Raw genomic sequence first — 20,093 nt, 5'->3', positions numbered from 1 at the left:
GCAATGGTTTTGCACAGAGCAGCCCCAATCCTCCTCTTCTTGGGTCCCCCGCCAGTGCTCTGCACTCCCCCCCCCCCCCCCCACTGAGGGCCCCCACAGCAAGAAGCTTGCAATGGGGGCACTTGTGCATGCTTGCTCCCTCTTGCGCTCGCTGTCTAAAGAACTGGGCTCAATCACCCAACCAACCCTCGCTCCTCATCGCTGGCTGTGTTTGACAGCAGGGGGCCAAGGGAGAAGCAGAGTCTTAATGTAGATTACTGTTATGCAGTGGTCACACTCCTGGAATATGAGCCAAGGTGGCCACATTAAGAGCCCTAAGGGGAAACATATTTGGAGGACTAGAGGGAGTACCATGTGGAGCTTCTTTATGTGAGGTGGACCAACAAGGGAGTGTGAGCAAGTGCCATGTTATCATATCAATCTATTTGTATCTAAAAAGTCCCACAAACTGTTTTTATATGCTTCCAGTATATATATATATATATATATATATATATATATATATATATACCGGGTATATATCTTTTTTTTTTTTTTTAATCCAAATAAAGTTTTATTTGAACACATTCAAGCATACATGTTCCATAAACACTCACTAAAGAATGTAAAGTTGTAATGTACAAAAGCAAATAGTCAATTACAGCTTCCAACCTCATAGAAGAGAACATACAACCCCACCTAGTGTCTGAAAACAAAATGACATTACCAATAGAGCACCACTGTGGCACATTCCAAAGTTAGGTAGTAGTAATTAACCAAAATTCAGTAATCAAAGGCATTCTACCCTAATCTCCTATCAATAATCAGGTCTACTGGAGCCAATCGTGGTACATCAAGCCAAATTTAGCTGAGCATCCATGGTGCTAGTAAATAACCCGTTCATATCTTAAAGTAGTATCCATATGGTCTAGCCATTCCTTAAGAGATGGAAGTGAAGTGCTTTTCCAGCGGAGGAGGATAATTTTACGTGCCTGAAACAAGGCCATAGAAACAGCTTGCTTAGTAAAGGCATGCAGTATAATGTCATCAAAAACTCCCAGCAGGTAGCACCTGAGGTCGGAAAGAGATGTCTTTTTGGAATACTCTGTTAACTGTTGCAAGAATAGACGCCCAGTATCTGTGTAATTTGGGACATCTCCACAGCATGTGAATGAGATCCCCATGGACCCTTCTACATTTAGGACAAACTGGCTCTGACAAAAGCCCCATTTAAACAATTTTACTGGGGTATAATGAACTCACAATAAAAGGTATAATTGTGATAAATGCTGAGAAGTATTAAGAGAGCTAGCTTGCACTGCTTCCAGCACATTTTCTCACTGTTCTCTGGACAAGTCCATGCTTCCAATATTTATATTTCAGATGGGATGTTGTTACACTGATATGAACCAAATAGGAGAGGATTAAGGTTTAGTAGTATGTCTTCTTGGGAGATTTGGCTTGTTCGTTCTGCATTCCCCAGGAATTTCCCAGGAAGGATGATGAGAATGCAGAGACTTTGGGGGGGGGGGGGATAATAGCTAACTTGTTTTTTTTTTACAGGTGTCTCTTGCATATACTTTCAGAATATTACATTTACAGTGGGGGCATGGACATTATAAGTACTGTATAGTATATTTATACTACATGGTCCACTTTAAAGTCCACCATATTGCATTGAGGACATAGCTGTTGAACAAATGATCTCTTTGGTTTCTTTTTTTTTTTTTAATGTATTTAATTGAAAAAATTACACAGGTAGGTACAGGTTGTCCAGTTTCTAGGCATTCAGAAGGTTAGGAGTAGGTAGCATAAACATGTAAACATGTAACAGTTTTGTTGCATAAGGAAGGATATAGCATTTTTTTTTACTTTTCTATTTTCCTACTTGGAAAAAGGACAGAAACAATAATTACCGGTTCTGTACACTATCAGGATTTCTTCAAATGATCAAGGATTGCTAGGTCACAATTATAATAACATTCCTGGTTCTGTTACAGGAGATGTCATCCAACTTGTAAATACCAAATCATCAGTCCACAAAGGAGGCAAGCTGTGTGGTAGTCTGAACAATGCGACAGTAGCCTCTGAAGCTTACAATCTGTCCTCTGACCTCATGAGGATCATGATGAAGTCCAGAGTGCTGAATGAGGAGCCCCTGACCTTACAAGGAGGAGAAATTCTGGCCAGAGGCAAACGGTCAGATCCACTTAACCTGCTCTGCTACAGTAACAGAACAGGCTGCCAGTTCTTTATACCTCAGGGCTTTAATAGCACCTTCCCAGATTTAACGGACATTATCCAGGTCATGATCCAAGTGGACTCCAACCCTTACCCCTTTGGCTTCATCAGCAACTACACCGTCTCCACCAAGGTAGCCTCTATGGAATTCCAGACCAGTAATGGCAGTCAGATCCCAGTGGAAAGCCTGGATTCTGAAAAGGCTATCACAGTTAGTGTCGCCAATAACACTGGTGTTGGTAATATCACAGCAGGTGTGGCTACGATTGAGAGCCGCCGCTCGGTGAAAGTGGACATTGAAGCAGAGAGCAGTAATGAGAATGCAGGCCTTCACATTCAGATTACCTATAAAGTCCTGGATGGTGAGTAATTGTATACTGTTTATTATAAATTAACATATATTGTGTTAAGAAAATACAAAGAAAAAATGAAACGTATATTTATCCCCCCAAAGTGAGTGTATCAGTTATAGATAAGATCTGGTGGGCTCATGCATCCTCTTAGTTATTATATTTTGTGAGCACTCGAGCAGCATGATTTCTTCACCATAATACCATGTTCCGTCTCTGCCTACTTTGGCGTTTGACTCCTCCTGTTGCATCAGTAAGCATCCACTAAATTTTTTTTTGTGGTGGTAACAGTTGGGAGGCAAACCTGGGAATCTAAGCTGAGGAATCTTGTCTTAAAAGTCCCCAAGAAAACTGTCCCAAGAGTTAATCCCTGAGTTTACCAAATCATCCACAAGGCAACCTAGGCAGGAGCCAGGGGTCAGGAAGGTCAGCTAAAACCTTCATGCTCTTGCATGAAATCAGGGGGAGAGCTAATTCATCAAAGGGAAGAACTTGTAGAGAGTTGGAGCCTGTTTGGGCAAGTACTGTGCCTATTGCAATCCTTTTCAAGGACAATGGAGGATATTGGGGGTGGTGAAGTTGCTACCTTGCTTAGGGCCAAGTTTTCTAGTGATCCGTGTCTTCCAAAACTGAAATATTAGTTTTTGTTGCTCTGTCCCTTAAAGGGTACATTCACCTTTATAAACCGATGTGAGGGTAGAGGGGAGGCATTTGCCACCATTGTACGCCCTAAATTCTGATGTGATCTGGTGCTAAAGGTGAATTTAGCCTTTAAACTCTCCAGAGCAGGGTAATGATTTAAAGGCACTATTAACCCAGAACAGATTTTTCAGATTTAAATGATTTCTGTAAGCAAAATTTTGAGGATTTTGTGGCCAGAATCTTTCACACCCTATATTGCTCAGAGATCTCGCCTCTAGAGTTTCTGGTTCTACTCCCCTCCAGTATGGAATTTTTCTGCTCCTGACTCCACAATGCAAAGGTGCCTTTGACAACAGAGGACTGTCAAAAGACAATCTACTGTCTGTGCCAGCACCCTACTGGCCCTAAACAACCATTCTAGAGGGGACAGAAGAATTTAAATACTTGTTGTCTGACTGTATGTCCCTACCCTACCTTAACTGGGATGCTAGTGCAACAAGAACGTCAGACAAAAAAATTCAACAGGGACAACAAACTTTTTTTTTTCAAAAGATTTTATTAAGTTTTACAGACGTACAAAGTATACGTGACATACATCTCAAACAGTAAGTACATAAAAGCTGAGAGCATATGTATAGTATCCAACGTAATCCACACTCTGAGGGTGAACAGCAAGTCAAATCCCGTAAATGAACATGCATTTCAGAAGTAACTAAAATTCCTTGAACTAAAGCAATAAATGGAAGGTAAGGTAATGATTCTAGAGGGTGGGATCTTAAGAACGGTAACGGTCACGTCAAGATTGTCACAGGCAGTACCCGGTTCCATTCACCCCCAAAGGGACCATCACTGTGAATGGGTCGGGAATTGAAGACGTGAAATAAGTGGGGTCATCAACTAACATGTGACGTGGATTACAATACAGTTCCACTGGGTGACCTGGTTTGTTGTAAACAGGTGTCGGGGAAGGCAGGAAGACAACGGTGGCAATCAGCTTCTATCACAAGTGAAGAGGACGGAAGCGTATGTTCAAAAGAGACCTTGTCTAATATGTCTGTAAAGAGGTGGGAGTATGTATCTGAATGGAGTGGGAAACGGGTAAGAGGAAAGAACAGGGGGTAGGCAGCACAGCGGAAGCAGGGGTTCAGGATTGCAATGTCTGTGTGCTCAAAGTGGTGTCTGTGAGGAAGTGCTAGGTAGGGTAGTCTGGGGGAGAGATTGACGGAAGTGTAACCAGCATGCCCAGGTGGTATTAAATTTGGTAGTGTTATCATTGGCTTGGCAAATAAGTTTTTCCATCTCAGCTATTTTATCTACCCTCCGGATCCAGTCTGGGACCGTGGGGGGTGTAGTACTCTTCCAGAGAGCGGGGATGCAGAGGTTGGCTGCATTGACTAAATGTATGGTGAGTGACTTTTTGTAGGATCCCGTCGGGACTGACGTGTGGTGTAGTAGATATCTTTCAGGGGTGAAGGCCGGTGTGTATGAGGATATTTGAGCGATCAGCCGGTGGATTTCCTTCCAAAACGGCTGTATGAGATTGCACTCCCACCATATGTGCAGTAGGGTGCCCTTGGTGGAGCCGCACCTCCAGCAGGTTGGGGGGATGGCTGGACAGAAGCGATGGACCCTGTCGGGTGTTCTATACCATTTAGAGAACAGTTTATATCTGTTCTCTTGTGTGGAAACATTTATGGACCCCTTGTGCATAAGGGTGAAAATGGAATCCCATTCCTGTGTGGAAAGGTCCAGTGTTAGGTCAGCCTCCCATTGCTGAACTAGTTTGTCGTTTTTGACTCTGTATTGTGAGAACAGGAGAGAGTAGGTGGTGGCTATCAGGTGTCCTTGGGGTTCGTTATCAGAGCAGAGGAGTTCCAGTGGGGTGCGGTCTCTGCCACCTGGGCGATCCCTTGTATGGGGTTGGAGGAAGTGTCGTAGTTGTAGGTATTTGAAGAACGGTAAGTGGTAGGAAGAGAGTGTCGTGGTGAGGTCTGTGTGGGAGAGTAGCGAACCGTTTCGAAAACAGCTATGTGCCCTTGTTGGAGTGTTTTCCGTATCCAGTGCGGGGGTTTTGGACCTTAGACCCGGGGGGGGAATTCTGGGTTGTTATCCAGAGGTGTCATGGGGCCCGGAGCTGGTGTTATGTGAAGTGTCTTGCATACCCGTTTAAAAATCGTTAGGGTGGCACCAATGGATGGGTGGGACGAGAAGGCTTCGGGTATATGTCTACTATTAACCCATGGGGAGTTGACAAGCGGAAGACTCGCAAAGGAGTCTTCTAGTTCTATCCACACTTTGCGCAGACGGTGTTTGTGCCAGTCGATCAATCTGGTTAAGTGGCAAGCCCAATGGTATTTCGGGAGGTCTGGGAGTCCCAGGCCTCCAAGTCGTTTGGGAAGAACTAATCTGTCCCAGTTAAGTCTCGGTTGTTTAGATGCCCATATGAAGGAGCTGCAGATACGTTTGTAAGATCTGAAGAATATTGGTGGCAACCGGATTGGTATGGCTTGGAGGAGGTAGAGGAGTCTGGGTAGTACGTTCATCTTCAATATGGCGATTCTGCCCAGCCAAGAGAAGGAGCCAAGGTGCCACTTTTGTAGGTCTTTTTGGATGGACAGGATCATGGGAGCAAAATTACTGGAGTACAGATTTCTCAGGTCAGTGGTGATTTTGATTCCAAGGTATGAGATAGCCGAGCGCTCCCAACCAAATGGGAAATTAAGTTTACAGAGGTCAACTGTGTCAGTGGGTAGGGTAATGTTGAGGGCTTTGGATTTGTCAAAATTAATTTGCAAGTTGGAGAGGGTGTGGAAGAGCTTGAAGTCAGCGAGAAGGTTGGGGATAGATGTGATGGGATCTGTCAGGAATAGAAGTATATCATCCGCGTATGCGGCCAGTTTGTACTGTTTGTGATGAATATCCACCCCCTTGATAGTGGGGTTATCTTTAAGTTTGCGTAGCATGGGTTCAAGGGTTAAGATAAATATAAGCGGTGACAGAGGGCACCCCTGGCGAGTTCCATTGGATACAGAGAAGGCGTCCGACAGTCCGCCATTGATCCGAACCCTAGCTGTCGGGGCGGCGTAGAGGGCTAAAATCATTCCGAGCATGCGTGGAGGTAAGCCTATCGCCTTAAGGGTGGCTTCCATATAGTCCCAAGCCACCCTGTCGAACGCCTTCTCTGCATCCAAGGAGAGAAAGAATCCCTTTGTAGACGTTTTTGTGAGCCAGTGGTGTATGTTCAGGGCTTTGGTGGTGTTGTCCCTTGCCTCACGACCCGGGACAAAGCCCACTTGGTCAAGCGAGATTAAAGATGGGAGGAAGGGTAGGAGTCTGTTGGCTAATGCTTTCGCGTATAGTTTCAGGTCTACGTTTAGTAAGGAGATGGGGCGGTAATTCGTCACTAGGGTGGGATCCTTGTCTTTTTTGGGGACGAGAGTGATGTGGGCTGTGAGCGTTTCATTGTAGGCATCTGTGGAGGGGGTCAGAGCATTAAGGGTTTTCACAAGCTGTGGGAGAAGAAGGGCTGGGAAGGCTTTGTAGTAACAAGTCGAGAGGCCATCAGGGCCGGGGCTTTTACCTGTCTTCATTTGTCGTAATGCCACAGTAAGTTCGTCTGTTGTAAGAGGGGTGTCTAAGGAGTGTGCGTCTTCTGTGGAGATCGGGGTAGGTCCGTATTGCTCTAGGAAATTCAAGAGGGCGGTTTTTCTGTTTAGTGAGACGTCAGTGTGCTGATTTGGGGACAAATTATACAGTTTGGTGAAGTATTGTACAAATTGGGAGGAGATATCGTAATTTTTAACGAAAGATTCCCCAGCCGCGTTGGTGATTTTATGAATGGTATACGAGGCCTTTTTGGATTGGAGTGCTCTAGCTAACAGTTTGCCGGATTTGTTACCAAATTCGTAGTACAGTTTTTGTGTTAGCAAGAATTTACGCTTCAGTGTTTTGTTCAATACGTCCAAAAGTTCCTCTCTGGCCTGTGTCAGTTCAGCTAGCGAAGCCGTTGCGGTGGAGGCTTTGTGGGCCTGTTCTAACTTGTGTATACGTGTGGTGAGTTCGTTGATGTAGGCGTGTTTGAGTTTATTGCGATTAGCGGCTATAGACAAAAATTCCCCCCTAATGACACATTTGTGAGCATTCCAGGTGGTTACGGGGGAGACGTCTGCAGTGGAATTAATGTCGAAGTAGTCAGTTAAGCGTTTGGTCAGTCTGTCCATATTTAGCTCATCCGTCAGTAGGGAGCTGTCCAGGCGCCAAATATGCGTCTTTGTAGACCTTGTCGGTAGGTGAAGGGTCATAGTAATAGGGTTGTGATCCGAGATGAGGGATGGCTCAATGGTGGCTTTAGTGAGGTTATTCAGGTCGTTTTGGGAAAGAAAGAAGTGGTCCAATCTGGAATACCTATCGCGTGGCGGTGAAAAGTACGTGTAATCCTTTTCTTTGGGGTGCAGTGTGCGCCACGTGTCATGAAGAAGCAGATTACTTAGTTGAATTTTGATAGCCCGCAGGGCTCCGTACGAGATGGAGGAGGACCCGTTTGAAGTGTCTATCGACGGGTTCAGTGAGATATTGAAATCACCGCCAACGATAAGGGTTCCAGCCTGGAAGCTGGCTAGTAGTTGTAGAGTCGTCTTGAAAAAGGGTACTTGGCCTGTGTTGGGGGCATAAATGTTCGCAAAAGTGTATGTTGAGTGATGTAGGGTGCCTTTTATAAAGAGGTATCTGCCATGAGGGTCTTGTAGCGTGTCTGTTATCTGGAGCGGGCAGTTTTTTGAAATGAGGATCGTGACCCCTTTGGATTTTGCCTCCACATTGGAGGCGTGAAACGCCGTGGGGAAGTAACTACTGTGTAATTTAGGGATAGAGTCTGTACGGAAGTGTGTTTCCTGTATGAGCGCAATATGTGTGCGAGATTGTTGGAGAGAGAGTAGTAATCTCGAACGTTTTTCAGGGGTATTGAGACCTCTTATGTTCACCGAGTGCAATTTAAGTGATTGGGTTATAGGAGGTGAGAGACCCTGTGTGGAGGATGAGTGTGTTGCGTCTGCCATGATAGGGAAGTGGGAGGGGAAAAAGGGGAGGGTGGGTATGTATAGGTGTGTGGACGATATGTAGGTATATTGTGTTTGACACACGTGTGGTCAATAGGAGAAGCACCGAAGAGGGGTGGAACCCTGTGTCCACTGACCTCCCTAACTATAGATCGGTGGGGTACAGGTCTTGCGTGGGACGCCCCGCCCCTGAAGGGAGGTGGTGACTCACAACAAGCCCGTGTGGGAGTTGACCTAAAACCAGGCGATGGAGAAGGAAAAGGGAGTGTGTGACGAAAGAGGGTACAAAGTCCTCCGCCACAGGATGGTATGAAGCAGGTGAATGAGGTGTGTAGCTTCAAGTTGTTTTTTAGGCGTGAGCGGTAAGGACTTTAGGAGGCTAGCCTAGGTTCGTCCATCATCAGGGGAACCCTAGGGGGCTGAAGTCCAACAGAGTATTGAAATAAGGGGTCAATAAAAACAATTAACACAAACATGCCCTTGGGTGAAGCAACTTCAAATGCTGAGTATTAAGGTCCACCAGTCCCCAGACCAGCAGTGGGGTGAAGACCGGCGTTGGCTGCAATTTCTCAAAAAGCACCTATCCACTCCCATAGGGGAGGGGGTCGGAGTTGGCAGAGCGGGGATTGAGCCAAAAACAGCATCTTGAAATCAATTTTCCCAAGGCTAACATAATCACTTTTAGTAATAGACTGCTCAATAAGGTGGCGTCAAATTATGGGGTAGCCATGAAGATGAAGCAGGATCTAAAACAAAAGCCTGAACGTGTCAGCATAACAGATAGTTCAGCAGGTATAACTTGCCAGTAGGCGAGGAAACTGTAAAACAAATGTAAGGACTACCGGATATTTCTTGTTCCTGTACGTGGGTGTAGGGCTTACTGCGGTAAAGCGCGTCTAGCATTTCGTTCAGCCGGCGGATTGAGTGCGATGACCTCCGTAGCGATGGAAGTCCGGTACAATTGGTAGGCAGGGGCCGATGCGTTGTCCAGGGCGAGACAGGGGCTGCTGGTAGGAAACCGAATGCGTCTGCTGATGGAGAAGTGCGCAGATTCCATGTGTAGAGACGTGGAGGCAATAGTTGATTGAAGCTCCTATCTGCGACGTAGCGACGTACCGCGTCGTGCTGCGGAGGTGCCCATTGAGGCGCAGGAGTGATGCAGTCTGGGGGTTGTAGTCATGGGGGATGGAGAGTTTGTTCGGCTGGAGCCCGGCTGGAAGGGGCGTGTACATCTGTCAGGTCAGACTTCAGTTTAAGTCTGAAAGGCGGTGAGTGGGGATGTCCCATGCATGCATAGTTCTCACCTCTTAGCCAATGGTAGGAGAGAGTTCAAGGAGGCGCAAGGACAGAGAAGACCGCCGATATCCTCTCAATATAGCTTGAGTTGGGCGTCTATGAAATAACCCAGCGAAGAGCGGAGATAGAAAAAAAAAAACGAGAAAAACGTGTAAAAAGAAGGAAATTAAACGGATAACGAGGTTTGAGATTTGAAGTGGAAGTAGCAGGCAGGGCCGTTCGTGATGAAGACAGAATGACGTCTGCTCATGAAGGAGCTGGGCATATTAGACATGCCTGTGACGGTCCCTTCTTGGGCCCCTGGATCTCTGCGAGAGGTCGGGGCTGTTGGCCCTGTAGTTGGAGCGGTGTACAGTGTTGCTTCTGCGCAGGGAAGGAGATCTTCTCCTGTTGAGCAGGGGTGGGTGAGTCTCCATAGGGTCTTCCCTCATCATCTCCCGGGTGGGAGGCCTGGGACGAAAGGCTGTGTACCAATTGGGCACTGGCACTGATGGAATGCCGAGGGTGGCGCAGAAATGTGGTAGGTCTTCCGGGACCTTGAGGATGGCTGTGCGGCCGTGGGCAGAAGCTGTGAGGCAGAAGGGAAATTTCCATTTATATGTTATTTGTTTGTCCTTCAGGACCTCCAGCAGGGGTCTGAGGTCGCGCCTGTGCTGGAGCGTGATGCCGGAAAGATCTTGGAAGATTTGTACCTGCGTTCCCTCATACAGGATCTGTGGTCTGCCCCGCGCCATTTTAACAATATCCTCCTTGAGTCTAAAGTCCACAATGCAGCAGATTATGTCCCGTGGGGGGTCTATCTCCCTGCCCTTAGGGCGTAAGGCGCGGTGTATGCGTTCCATTGCTATCAGGGTTTGGGTAGGGCGGTTGAGGAGATTGTTAAAAATGGAAATTATTGTTGTAGAGATCTGCTCTCCTTCAACGGACTCTGGTAGGCCTCTGATGCGTAAATTATGCCTTCTGCCCCTGTTATCGAGGTCTTCAAGGTGCCTCTGCATATCCCTCATCTGCCTAGTGTGAAAGTCAATGTCTTCTGTGACCAACTGTATAATGATTTCCTGCCTTTCCGTGACCTTTTCTACCACTTGTACCCTGTCATTAAGCGATCTGATTTCAAGCTTGAGTTCAGAAATGGCCGCTGACAGGGTTCCTTTGATGTCCTCCACTATGGAGCGGAGATCATGGATGTTCAGGGGCGGGTGGGGCATGAGTTCTATCCCTTCACTCCCTTCGGGTGAAAGCAGTACTTGAGGCGGCATTACTGACTGCTGTTGTGATTGCGAGGGTGGCTGTGAGGAGTGAGCCGGCGTGTGGCGGGAAGGCGCCATGTTGCTTCTACCCGTCCTGAACATCTCAGGGATGTTCTGCCCCTGTGCCCCGGCCAGATCTCTCGGGGATCTCGAGCGTGATGCCGAAGAGTTCCGTGATGCCGTCCCCATAGTTTAGTGTGGGTGCGGTGCGACGGTACCTCGATATTCAGGCAGCTTTATCCTGTGGCGGACGGAGCTCCGGGATTAGGCGACTTTCTCCATGCCAGGTCAGGCCACGCCCCTCCAAACTTTGTTTTTTAAAGACCCAATGAATGTGTTTCTATTATAACCACTCTCTTTTTCGCAAATAAAAAAAAAAAATAATACTTACATGTCCCATGTAAGTTTTATATGCCTGTTTTCTTCACTCTCTTAAAGTCTTCGGCAGACAACACACCTGAGTGTGTCGGTAGGCTGACCTCTGTGTAAGCTGTGGTACTACCCACCAGCTTGTGTCTCTACAGGACACAGTAGTGGTTGGTGGGTGAAACTGAGGTGCGCATGGGTGACCAGGCATCTGACACCCCTGGAAGTGGGTCAAAAGTTGAATATTCTTCCGCCAGCATAGATCTTCACAAAAGAAGAATTGAAGGCACGAGTGGCTGGACAAATAAGCTCTACTTCTCTGCTTTTATAGCCACTAATTTTTTATGTAGCAACAGAGTTCCTTTAATGACGGTAGAAGAGGGTCCATAATGCTAAGGGCTCTTGCACACGGGTGCCAAAAACGCCAATTTTTTAAGCACTTAGGTGTTTTTTTTTCTGATCTGAGTGCAGCCCATTGTTTTCAATGGGGCCTGTTGACACAGATGCGTACATATCAGTATACTAGTGCCACATCAGTGAAAAGAAGAGATATGAAAATGTGCCTTACTAGTTTTGAATTTATTACACCTCCCTCTTGAATAGTAGATTATATCATTTGAATATTTGGTATTCTGGGAGCTAGAAAATGTTTATAGGCATGTAAATGATCAAATTTTTTGCACAGGAAATTTCTTCCAGGAAGATCTGGTGTTCATACATTATTGCTGTGTGCAATGACCTTAAGATCCTGTTCATTTGTAAGGGCATTGACCACCTAGCTCCTGGAACTTAGTTATGCAGAACCCCAAAGCAACCAATCAGATACAAGCTTTTAGTGTTCTGAAAGCAGCAGAAATTAATCTGAGTGGTTGCTTGTTTTTTTCTCCAGTTTATATTTAAAGTGATATTATAGGATATTTTTTGTTTTGTGCTATTAAAAAAAAAAAAAAAAGGCGTTATACTTGCCTGTTCTGTGCAACAATACCACACAGAGCAGCCCCTTATCTTTTTTTCTGGAGTCCCCCGCCAGCACTGTTTGCTCCTTTTTCCTCAGGGTGCTCCCTTAGCAAGCCATGTGCTATGGGCACACCCATCCCAGTGTTGAATTATAAATCTATTAACTTACTGCACATTTTCACTGGCAAGTTGTACACTTGCAGAGCACTTGAAGCACACGTTCTAGTTGACACTTTTCCAATTTGTAGCAATTATGCGTAGCAAGTCTCTAACAAGATCAAAGTTGCAGTGGTGAGTCTACATCAAGAGCTCTGCAAGTCTATAGCATGAAAATTCAGCCACAGTGACCCCTGTGGTGAGATGACTATTGCACAACATAACTGAACCAAAACTTGCAGCAGACTTGCAGAATGTTTGCAAAGAAAGTTGATCTGGAGTCATGCAGTGCGGACTTGCTGCAATTGTGCAACAAACTTGTCAAGCCTGGCAAGTCTAACAATAGCTTAGCAAGTCATTTTCAAACTTGCAGCACAGTTGCTTGCTATCTGGGATGCAGGCACGCTCCTGAGTCAGTCTATGTATGTCCGTGTACACATGCAGCTTAGCTCAGCCATGCCCCCCTCTGCCAGCATTTGACTGACAGCATCAGGAGCCAATGCCCCCCCCCCCCCCCCCCACTCTGTGTGTCCTGTGAGACCAGGAAGTGAAAGGAGAGGTGCTGGAGCCAAGACCATGCTGGGGGGGGGGGGGGGGGTCAGCTATTGGAAGTGTTTTACCTTAATGCAGGAAATGCATTAAGGTAAAAAAAACTTGTTCAGTTTACAACCTCTTTAAGTTCTGCTTTTTGCACAGTTTTACTAAAGAGGCCATGTCACCAAACTGAAAATAAAAAAATAAAAACCCCAGAATAAGCAAGAATTTTAAGCAAAGGATAATCACAATTTTGTATTGCTTTTGCATACATGTTTTTTTATTCACTTGCAATGTGCCTTTGAACTTTTCAAAATGTGGTTACCACAAGGAAGAGTCAAAGCCCTAGCACAGCCCCCTCCCTTCTTGCATATTTACCCTCTCCTCTTCTCATAGTGTTGAATTACTGTTTGTGCTGGCCCAGCTCATCCACCCCTCCCCTCACCATCCTATATAACCACCTATATAGTTGGGGGAGGAGCGAACAGGAATACTATAGAGCAGGGATATACAATTAGCGGACCTCCAGCTGTTGCAGAGCTACAAGTCCTATGAGACATAGCAAGACTCTGACAGCTACAAGCATGACACCCAGAGGCAGAGGCATCATGGGACTTGTAGTTTTGCAACAGCTGGAGGTCCGCTAATTGCATATCCCTGCTATAGAGTGTCACTTAAGTGACAGCTTTGAGTCTGCTGGGACTGCTGATATCACAATTCAAGATGGCGGCGTCCACCAGCAGTCTTATGGTTTGTGGAGATCTATATAATGGGTGGATTTTACAGGTTATTAACATGAATAAAAAATGTTATATGCACATATAATCTTATGTAAAATTTTTGTAAATGAATGTTCTGGTGATCGGGCCTCTTTGAATAACCTTGTGTCTATTTTTCCAAGGCATTTGTTAGGCTTCTTTTTACTTTATGGAAACTTCTGTTAGTGAAACTGATTTTCTCTGTCTCTGCCCAGAGTGGTACTCCCACATGGAAAAGGAGCCATACATCTCTGCCTATCTTCATGAGACCGATCATCCCAACCAGTACAATTGCAGTGCCATGAAGCAGATCACATTGGATGCTATAAAGGGAGATGACCATAAGCTGTACACGTTCTTCATCGCTCCCATGTAAGAGAATATCTGTCAGATTATATGGTAGATGTGGTGGGCTAAAGGTGCCCACCTACGGGCTGAGCCCCAATGGCACAATCTAAACCTGATTAGAGATATTAAATGGATGTCAGATTGGGAGCAGTGGCTGTGTCTGTGCAGCTGCTGTATCCCAATTGACATGTATGGGACTGTCTGCACATGGATTCACTGAACACCTATGCAAGCAAACACATCCCTCACATGGATATACGTACCCTTGTGAAGGAATCCTGAGGCGCAATGTCTTGGAAGGTAACACAAATGTATACATTTCAAAAATTACCTTTTTTTTTTTAACCACTTAACGACCACCCTCTAACTGATTTACTGTTACAGGGTAGGCATTCTGTGTAGAATCTCGTATATATACATGATTCAGCACTTCCGCCTAGTGGGTGCACCGCTTCTACTTTGATTAGTCACAGCAGAAGCCGATCAGCGTGTGCCGGCCAATGGATGTCCGCCGGCACCTGCCGATTGTCGGGAAGAGAGGCTGGATGGAGCTCTGTAAACAAGGCAGAGCACCGTCCTGACGGGGGGAAGCGATGCAAAGCAGGGAATAAAGTCCATCACATCCCTTAGTAATAAAAGCACAACAAAAACACTGGCTAGGCACACATTTAACCCTTTAATCACACTAGATGTTTAACCCCTTTTCAGCCAGTTCCATTCATACAGTGCCAGTGACAGAATAAATAAATTAAAAAAAATATATATGTGTGTATGTGTATATATATATATATATAGATATATATATATATATAGATATATATATATATATATATCTATATATATATATATATCATAGTTTGTAGACGCTATAACTTTTGTGCAAACCAATCAATATATGCTTACTGAGATTTTTTTTTACCAGAAATGTGTAGCAGAATGCGTATTTTCCTAAATTTATGTAGAATTTTTTTTTTGTTTGTTTTTGGATATGTTTTATAGCAGAAAGTAAAAAAAAAATTTTTGTTTTTTTACTAAATTATTTACTTATTTATTTATTTGCTTATAACATAAAAAATAATAACACAAAAGAAAGCTCTATTTGGGGGAAAAAAATGACACCCATTTTATTTGGGTATAGCGTTGTCTGACCGTGCAATTGTCAGTTAAAATAACGCAGTGCTTTATCACAAAAAATGGCCTGCCCGTGAAGGGGAAGTAAATCTTCTGGAGGTCAAGTGGTTAAAATACATTTATTATATTATGTTCGTAGGTAAACCTGGGAGCCAAGTGCTTCTGAAGCCAGTCTGGTGCACAGGGAACCCTTTGTTTGCTTGTTAAAATGGAGTACAGGCCAGAGTTTCTGCAGTATCCCCAGACATTTTTTCAGTTATGCCTAGTTTGTTGGTGTCCCTGCAGTTATATAAATATCCCAGTAGGTGGTGCTGATGGGCCCATAAATAAGACAGAAGAAATGCTTTATGGCAGTAATCGATGGGAATGTGGTTTGATTTTAAATACCAGCATGTATATAATGTGGTTTCAATTATTTTTTTCTCCATACTTTTTGTACAAGGAAGATTAAGTTTTACTATAATATATTAGGAACATGTGTATTGGAGATTGTATTTGTATGGTGTAGTGGGTAGCATTCTTGCCTAGCAGTAAAAAGAGTCGCTGGTTCGAATCCCAACCATGACACTACCTGCCTGGAGTTTGCATGTTCTCCCTGTGCCTGCGTGGGTTTCCTCCAGGTACTCCGGTTTCCTCCCACACTCCAAAGACATGCTGGTAGGTTAATTGGCTTCTGTCTAAATTGGCCCTAGTATATGAATGTGAGTTAGGGACCTTAGATTGTAAGCTCCTTGAGGGTAGGGACCGATGTGAATATACGATGTAAAGCGATGCGTATATTGATGGCGCTATATAAGTACCTTAAATAATAATAATATTTCCTATTTTTAGGTATTTCTCTTTTTTGTTTCCATGTTCCGTTGGGTGATATTACATTCCCCTTGTCTCTGGTGCAGTCACTAGTATCAGACAAGCATTTTCTTAACACATAAAATATTCAATCTGTTTGCTCTGGTTTATGGCTCTTATTACTTTTTACCACTTATCAAAATTGCTCTTAGGCTCCATGCACACAGGACACTCAAAAAAGTAATTCTGGACGTCAGATTGCTGGCAGGAAAATGCGGCTTCAAAAAAGCGATTTTATCAGCATTTGCATTGGCGTCAATGTCAAGCTTTTAGCCGCGTTTCTCTGCCTCTATTAAAAATCAGTGGTTCCCTATAGAAGCCCATTTATTTGAATAGAAGTCACACCAGAAGTCGGATCATGATGATCCAATTTGCGGTGCGACTTGGGTGCTGAGGATGTCGAAGGGGAACCCCCACCAAAATGAATAAAAAATTGGTGTAGGGTTCCCCCCCCCTCAACAATACCAGACCCTTCGATCTGGTATGCATTTTAAGGGGGGCCCCCCCAAAATCCATACCAAACCCTTATCCGAGCACGCAGCCAGGCAGGTCAGGATAAGTGGCCCCCTCCTGGACCATACCAGGCCACATGCCCTCAACATGGGGGGTGGGTGTTTTGGGACAGGGGGGCTCCCACGCCAAAGCACCTTGTCCCCATGTTGATGAGGACAAGGGCCTCTTCCCGACAACCCTGGCCGGCCGTTGTCGGGGTCTGCGGGCGGGGACTTATCTTGATCTGGAAGCCCCCTTTAACAAGGGGGCCCCCCAGATCACGGCCCCCCACCCTAGGTGAATGTGTATGGGGTACAACGTACCCCCATTCACCTAAAAAAAAAAAAAAAAAAAAAAAAAGTGTCAAAAATAAACACACTACAGAGGTTATCAAAGTATTTTATTAAAGCAGCTCCGTCTCTTCTGGTGACGTGTTCTCTCCTCTCCCATTCTTCTCCCCTCTCCTCTCTGTGCTGTCCTCTCTCTCCGCTATCTTCTGCTCTTTTGCTGGGTCTTCTCCCTCTGTTCTTCTTCCAATGTTGACTCAACGTGATCAACATTATTTGGCCCCGCCCCATGCCATATGTTGGCATGGGGCGGGGCCACCTGCTGACGTCATCCGGAGGCCCCACCTCCTTATGACGTCACCACCCAGGGCATGATGGGACAATGGCGTCATAAGAAGGTGGGGCCTCCGGATGATGTCAGCAGGTGGCCCCGCCCCATGCCAATATAAGTCATTGCACACGGCGGACCCAGCATTACACCAGGAGATTGCGTTGAGTCAACATCGGAAGAAGAACAGAGGGAGAAGACCCAGCAAAAGAGCAGAAGATAGCGGAGAGCAGAAGATAGCGGAGAGAGGGGAGAAGAACTGGAGAGTAGAGAACACGTCGCCAGAAGAGGGAGAAGAGCCAGAGCTGCTTTAATAAAATACTTTAATAACCTGTGTAGTGTGTTTATTTTTTACCCTTTTTTTTTTTTTTTTAGGTGAATGGGTAGGGGTACGTTGTACCCCATACTCACCTAGGGTGGGGGGCCGTGATCTAGGGGGCCCCCTTGTTAAAGGGGGCTGCGAGATCACGGTAAGTCCCCGCCCGCAGACCCCGACAACCACTGGCCAGGGTTGTCGGGAAGAGGCCCTTGTCCTCATCAACATGGGGTCAAGGTACTTTGGGGTGGGAGCCCCCCATCCCAAAACACCCACCCCCCATGTTGAGGGGATTTGGCCTGGTATGGTCCAGGAGTGGGGGGGGGGGGCGCTTGCTCGTTCCCCCACTTATCCTGACCTGCCGGGCTGCGTGCTCGGATAAGGGTTTGGTATGGATTTTGGGGGGATCCCACACCATTTTTTTTGGCGTGGGGGTTCCCCCTAAAATCCATACCAGATCGAAGGGTCTGGTATCGTTGAGGGGGGAACCCTACGCCAATTTTTTTTTTTTTTTCATTTTGGCGGGGGTTCCCCTTCAACATCCTCAGCACACAAGTCGCACCGCAAGTCGGATCGTCATGATCCGACTTTAGGTACGACTTCTATTCAAACCAATGGGCTCCATTGATTTTGAATAGAGGCAGATAAACACATGACGAGGCTTAACGCTCTGTTTACAGCGTTAAACCGCGTTTAACAGCTTTTACCAGTTTCTGGCGTTTTTAGGACTGCTGTTGAACGCGATTTTAGGGCGTTCAGACAACAGCCCATAAACTCCACTGCTGATAAAAGCTAAAAAATGTCCATGTGTGCATGAACACATAGGATAACATAGAGTGGAGTTTATGGGCTTTAAAAAAAAAACGCCAAAAAAAAAACAGCCGTTTTTGAGCTCCAGTGTGCATGGAGCCCTAGAATTTACGGAATTTCACTAAAAAGCAGTTTTCAAAAGATTTGGTTTAAAGCTGAACTCCAGGCACACAGCTAAATACACTGATGGAATACATATACAACCCCTGGCAAAAATTATGGAATCACCAGTCTCTGAGGATGTTCCTTCAGTTGTTTATTGTTGTAGAAAAAAAGCAGATCACAGACATGGCCAAAAACTAAAGGCATTTCAAATGGCAACTTTCTGGCTTTAAGAAACAGTAAAAGAAATCAAGAAAAATAATCATGGTGGCCAGTAACAGTTAGATTTATAGAACAAGCACAGGGAATAAATTATGGGATCACTCAATTCTGAGGAAAAAATTATGGAATCACCCTGTAAATTTTCATTACAAACACTAACACCTGCATCAGATTAAATCTGCTTGTTAGTATGTAGGTAAAAAGGAGCGATCACACCTTGGAGAGCTGTTGCAACAACTGGACTTAGATGAAGCATGGCTCCAACACCAGAGATGTCAATTGAAAAAAAGGAGAGGATTATCAAACTCCTTAAAGAGGGTAAATCATCACGCAGTGTTGCACAAGATGTTGGTTGTTCTCAGTCGGCTGTGTCTAAAACATGGACCAAATACAAACAACATGGGAAGGTGGTTAAAGGCAAGCATACTGGTAGACCAAGGAAGACATCAAAGCGTCAAAACAGAAAACTTAAAGCAATATGCCTTGAAAACAGAAAATGTACAACAAAACAAATAAGGAACAAATGGGAGGAAACAGGAGTCAACATCTGTGAGCGAACTGTAAGAAACCGCCTAAAGGAAATGGGATTTACATACAGAAAAGCTAAAAGAAAGCCATCTCTAACACCTAAACACAAAAAAACAAGGTTACAATGGGCTAAGGAAAGGCAATCGTGGACTGTGGATGATTGGATGAAAGTCATATTCAGTGATGAATCTCGAATCTGCATTGGGCAAGGTGATGATGCTGGAACTTTTGTTTGGTGCCGTTCCAATGAGATTTATGCAGACGACTGTCTGAAGAAAACATGCAAATTTCCACAGTCAATTATGATATGGGGCTGCATGTCAGGTAAAGGCACTGGGGAGATGGCAGTCAATAAATCTTTAATAAATGCACAGGTTTACATTGAAATGTTGGACACTTTTCTTATCCCATCTATTGAAAGGATGTTTGGGGATGATGAAATCATTTATCAAGATGATAATGCATCTTGCCATAGAGCAAAAACTGTGAAAAAATTCCTTGAAGAAAGACACAAAAGGTCAATGTCATGGCCTGCAAACAGTCTGGATCTCAATCCAATTGAAAATCTGTGGTGGAAGTTAAAGAAAATGGTCCATGACAAGGCTCCAACCTGCAAAGATGATTTGGCAACAGCAATCAGAGAAGGCTGGAGCCAGATTGATGAAGAGTACTGTTTATCACTCATTAAGTCAATGCCTCAGAGACTGCAAGCAGTTATAAAAGCCAGAGGTGGTGCAACAAAGTACTAGTGATGTGTTGGAGTGTTATTTTGTTTGTTTGTTTTTCATGATTCCATAATTTTTTCCTCAGAGTTGAGTGATTCCATAATTTATTCCCTGTGCTTGTTCTATAAATCTAACTGTTACTGGCCACCACAATTATTTTTCTTGATTTCTTTTAGTGTTTCTTAAAGCCAGAAAGTTGCCATTTGAAATGCCTTTAGTTTTTGGCCATGTCTGTGATCTGCTTTTTTTCTACAACAATAAACAACTGAAGGAACATCCTCAGGGACTGGTGATTCCATAATTTTGCCAGGGGTTGTATGAGAGCTGTTTTACCTGCCAATAGATTTGTATTTCTGCCCATCCAATCATGTT

The 20,093-nt window shown here is 44.9% G+C and overlaps 1 protein-coding gene across 1 annotated transcript in view; it reads left to right on the top strand.

The window, feature by feature from the left end:
• PKD1 (polycystin 1, transient receptor potential channel interacting) overlaps positions 1-20,093 on the top strand; it is a 288,453-nt gene that overhangs the window by 193,403 nt on the left and 74,957 nt on the right. The window contains exons 22-23 of the mRNA XM_073636475.1: positions 1,980-2,582; positions 13,799-13,955. Of these exons, the coding sequence (XP_073492576.1) occupies positions 1,980-2,582; positions 13,799-13,955 (760 nt within the window). The remainder of the gene's footprint in view (positions 1-1,979; positions 2,583-13,798; positions 13,956-20,093) is intronic.

The sequence above is a fragment of the Aquarana catesbeiana genome, linkage group LG06, assembly GCF_042186555.1.
Source record: "Aquarana catesbeiana isolate 2022-GZ linkage group LG06, ASM4218655v1, whole genome shotgun sequence".
NCBI lineage: Eukaryota > Metazoa > Chordata > Amphibia > Anura > Ranidae > Aquarana > Aquarana catesbeiana.
The sequence above is the reverse complement of the archived record's forward strand: the minus strand, read 5'-3'. Positions and strand labels throughout refer to the sequence as shown.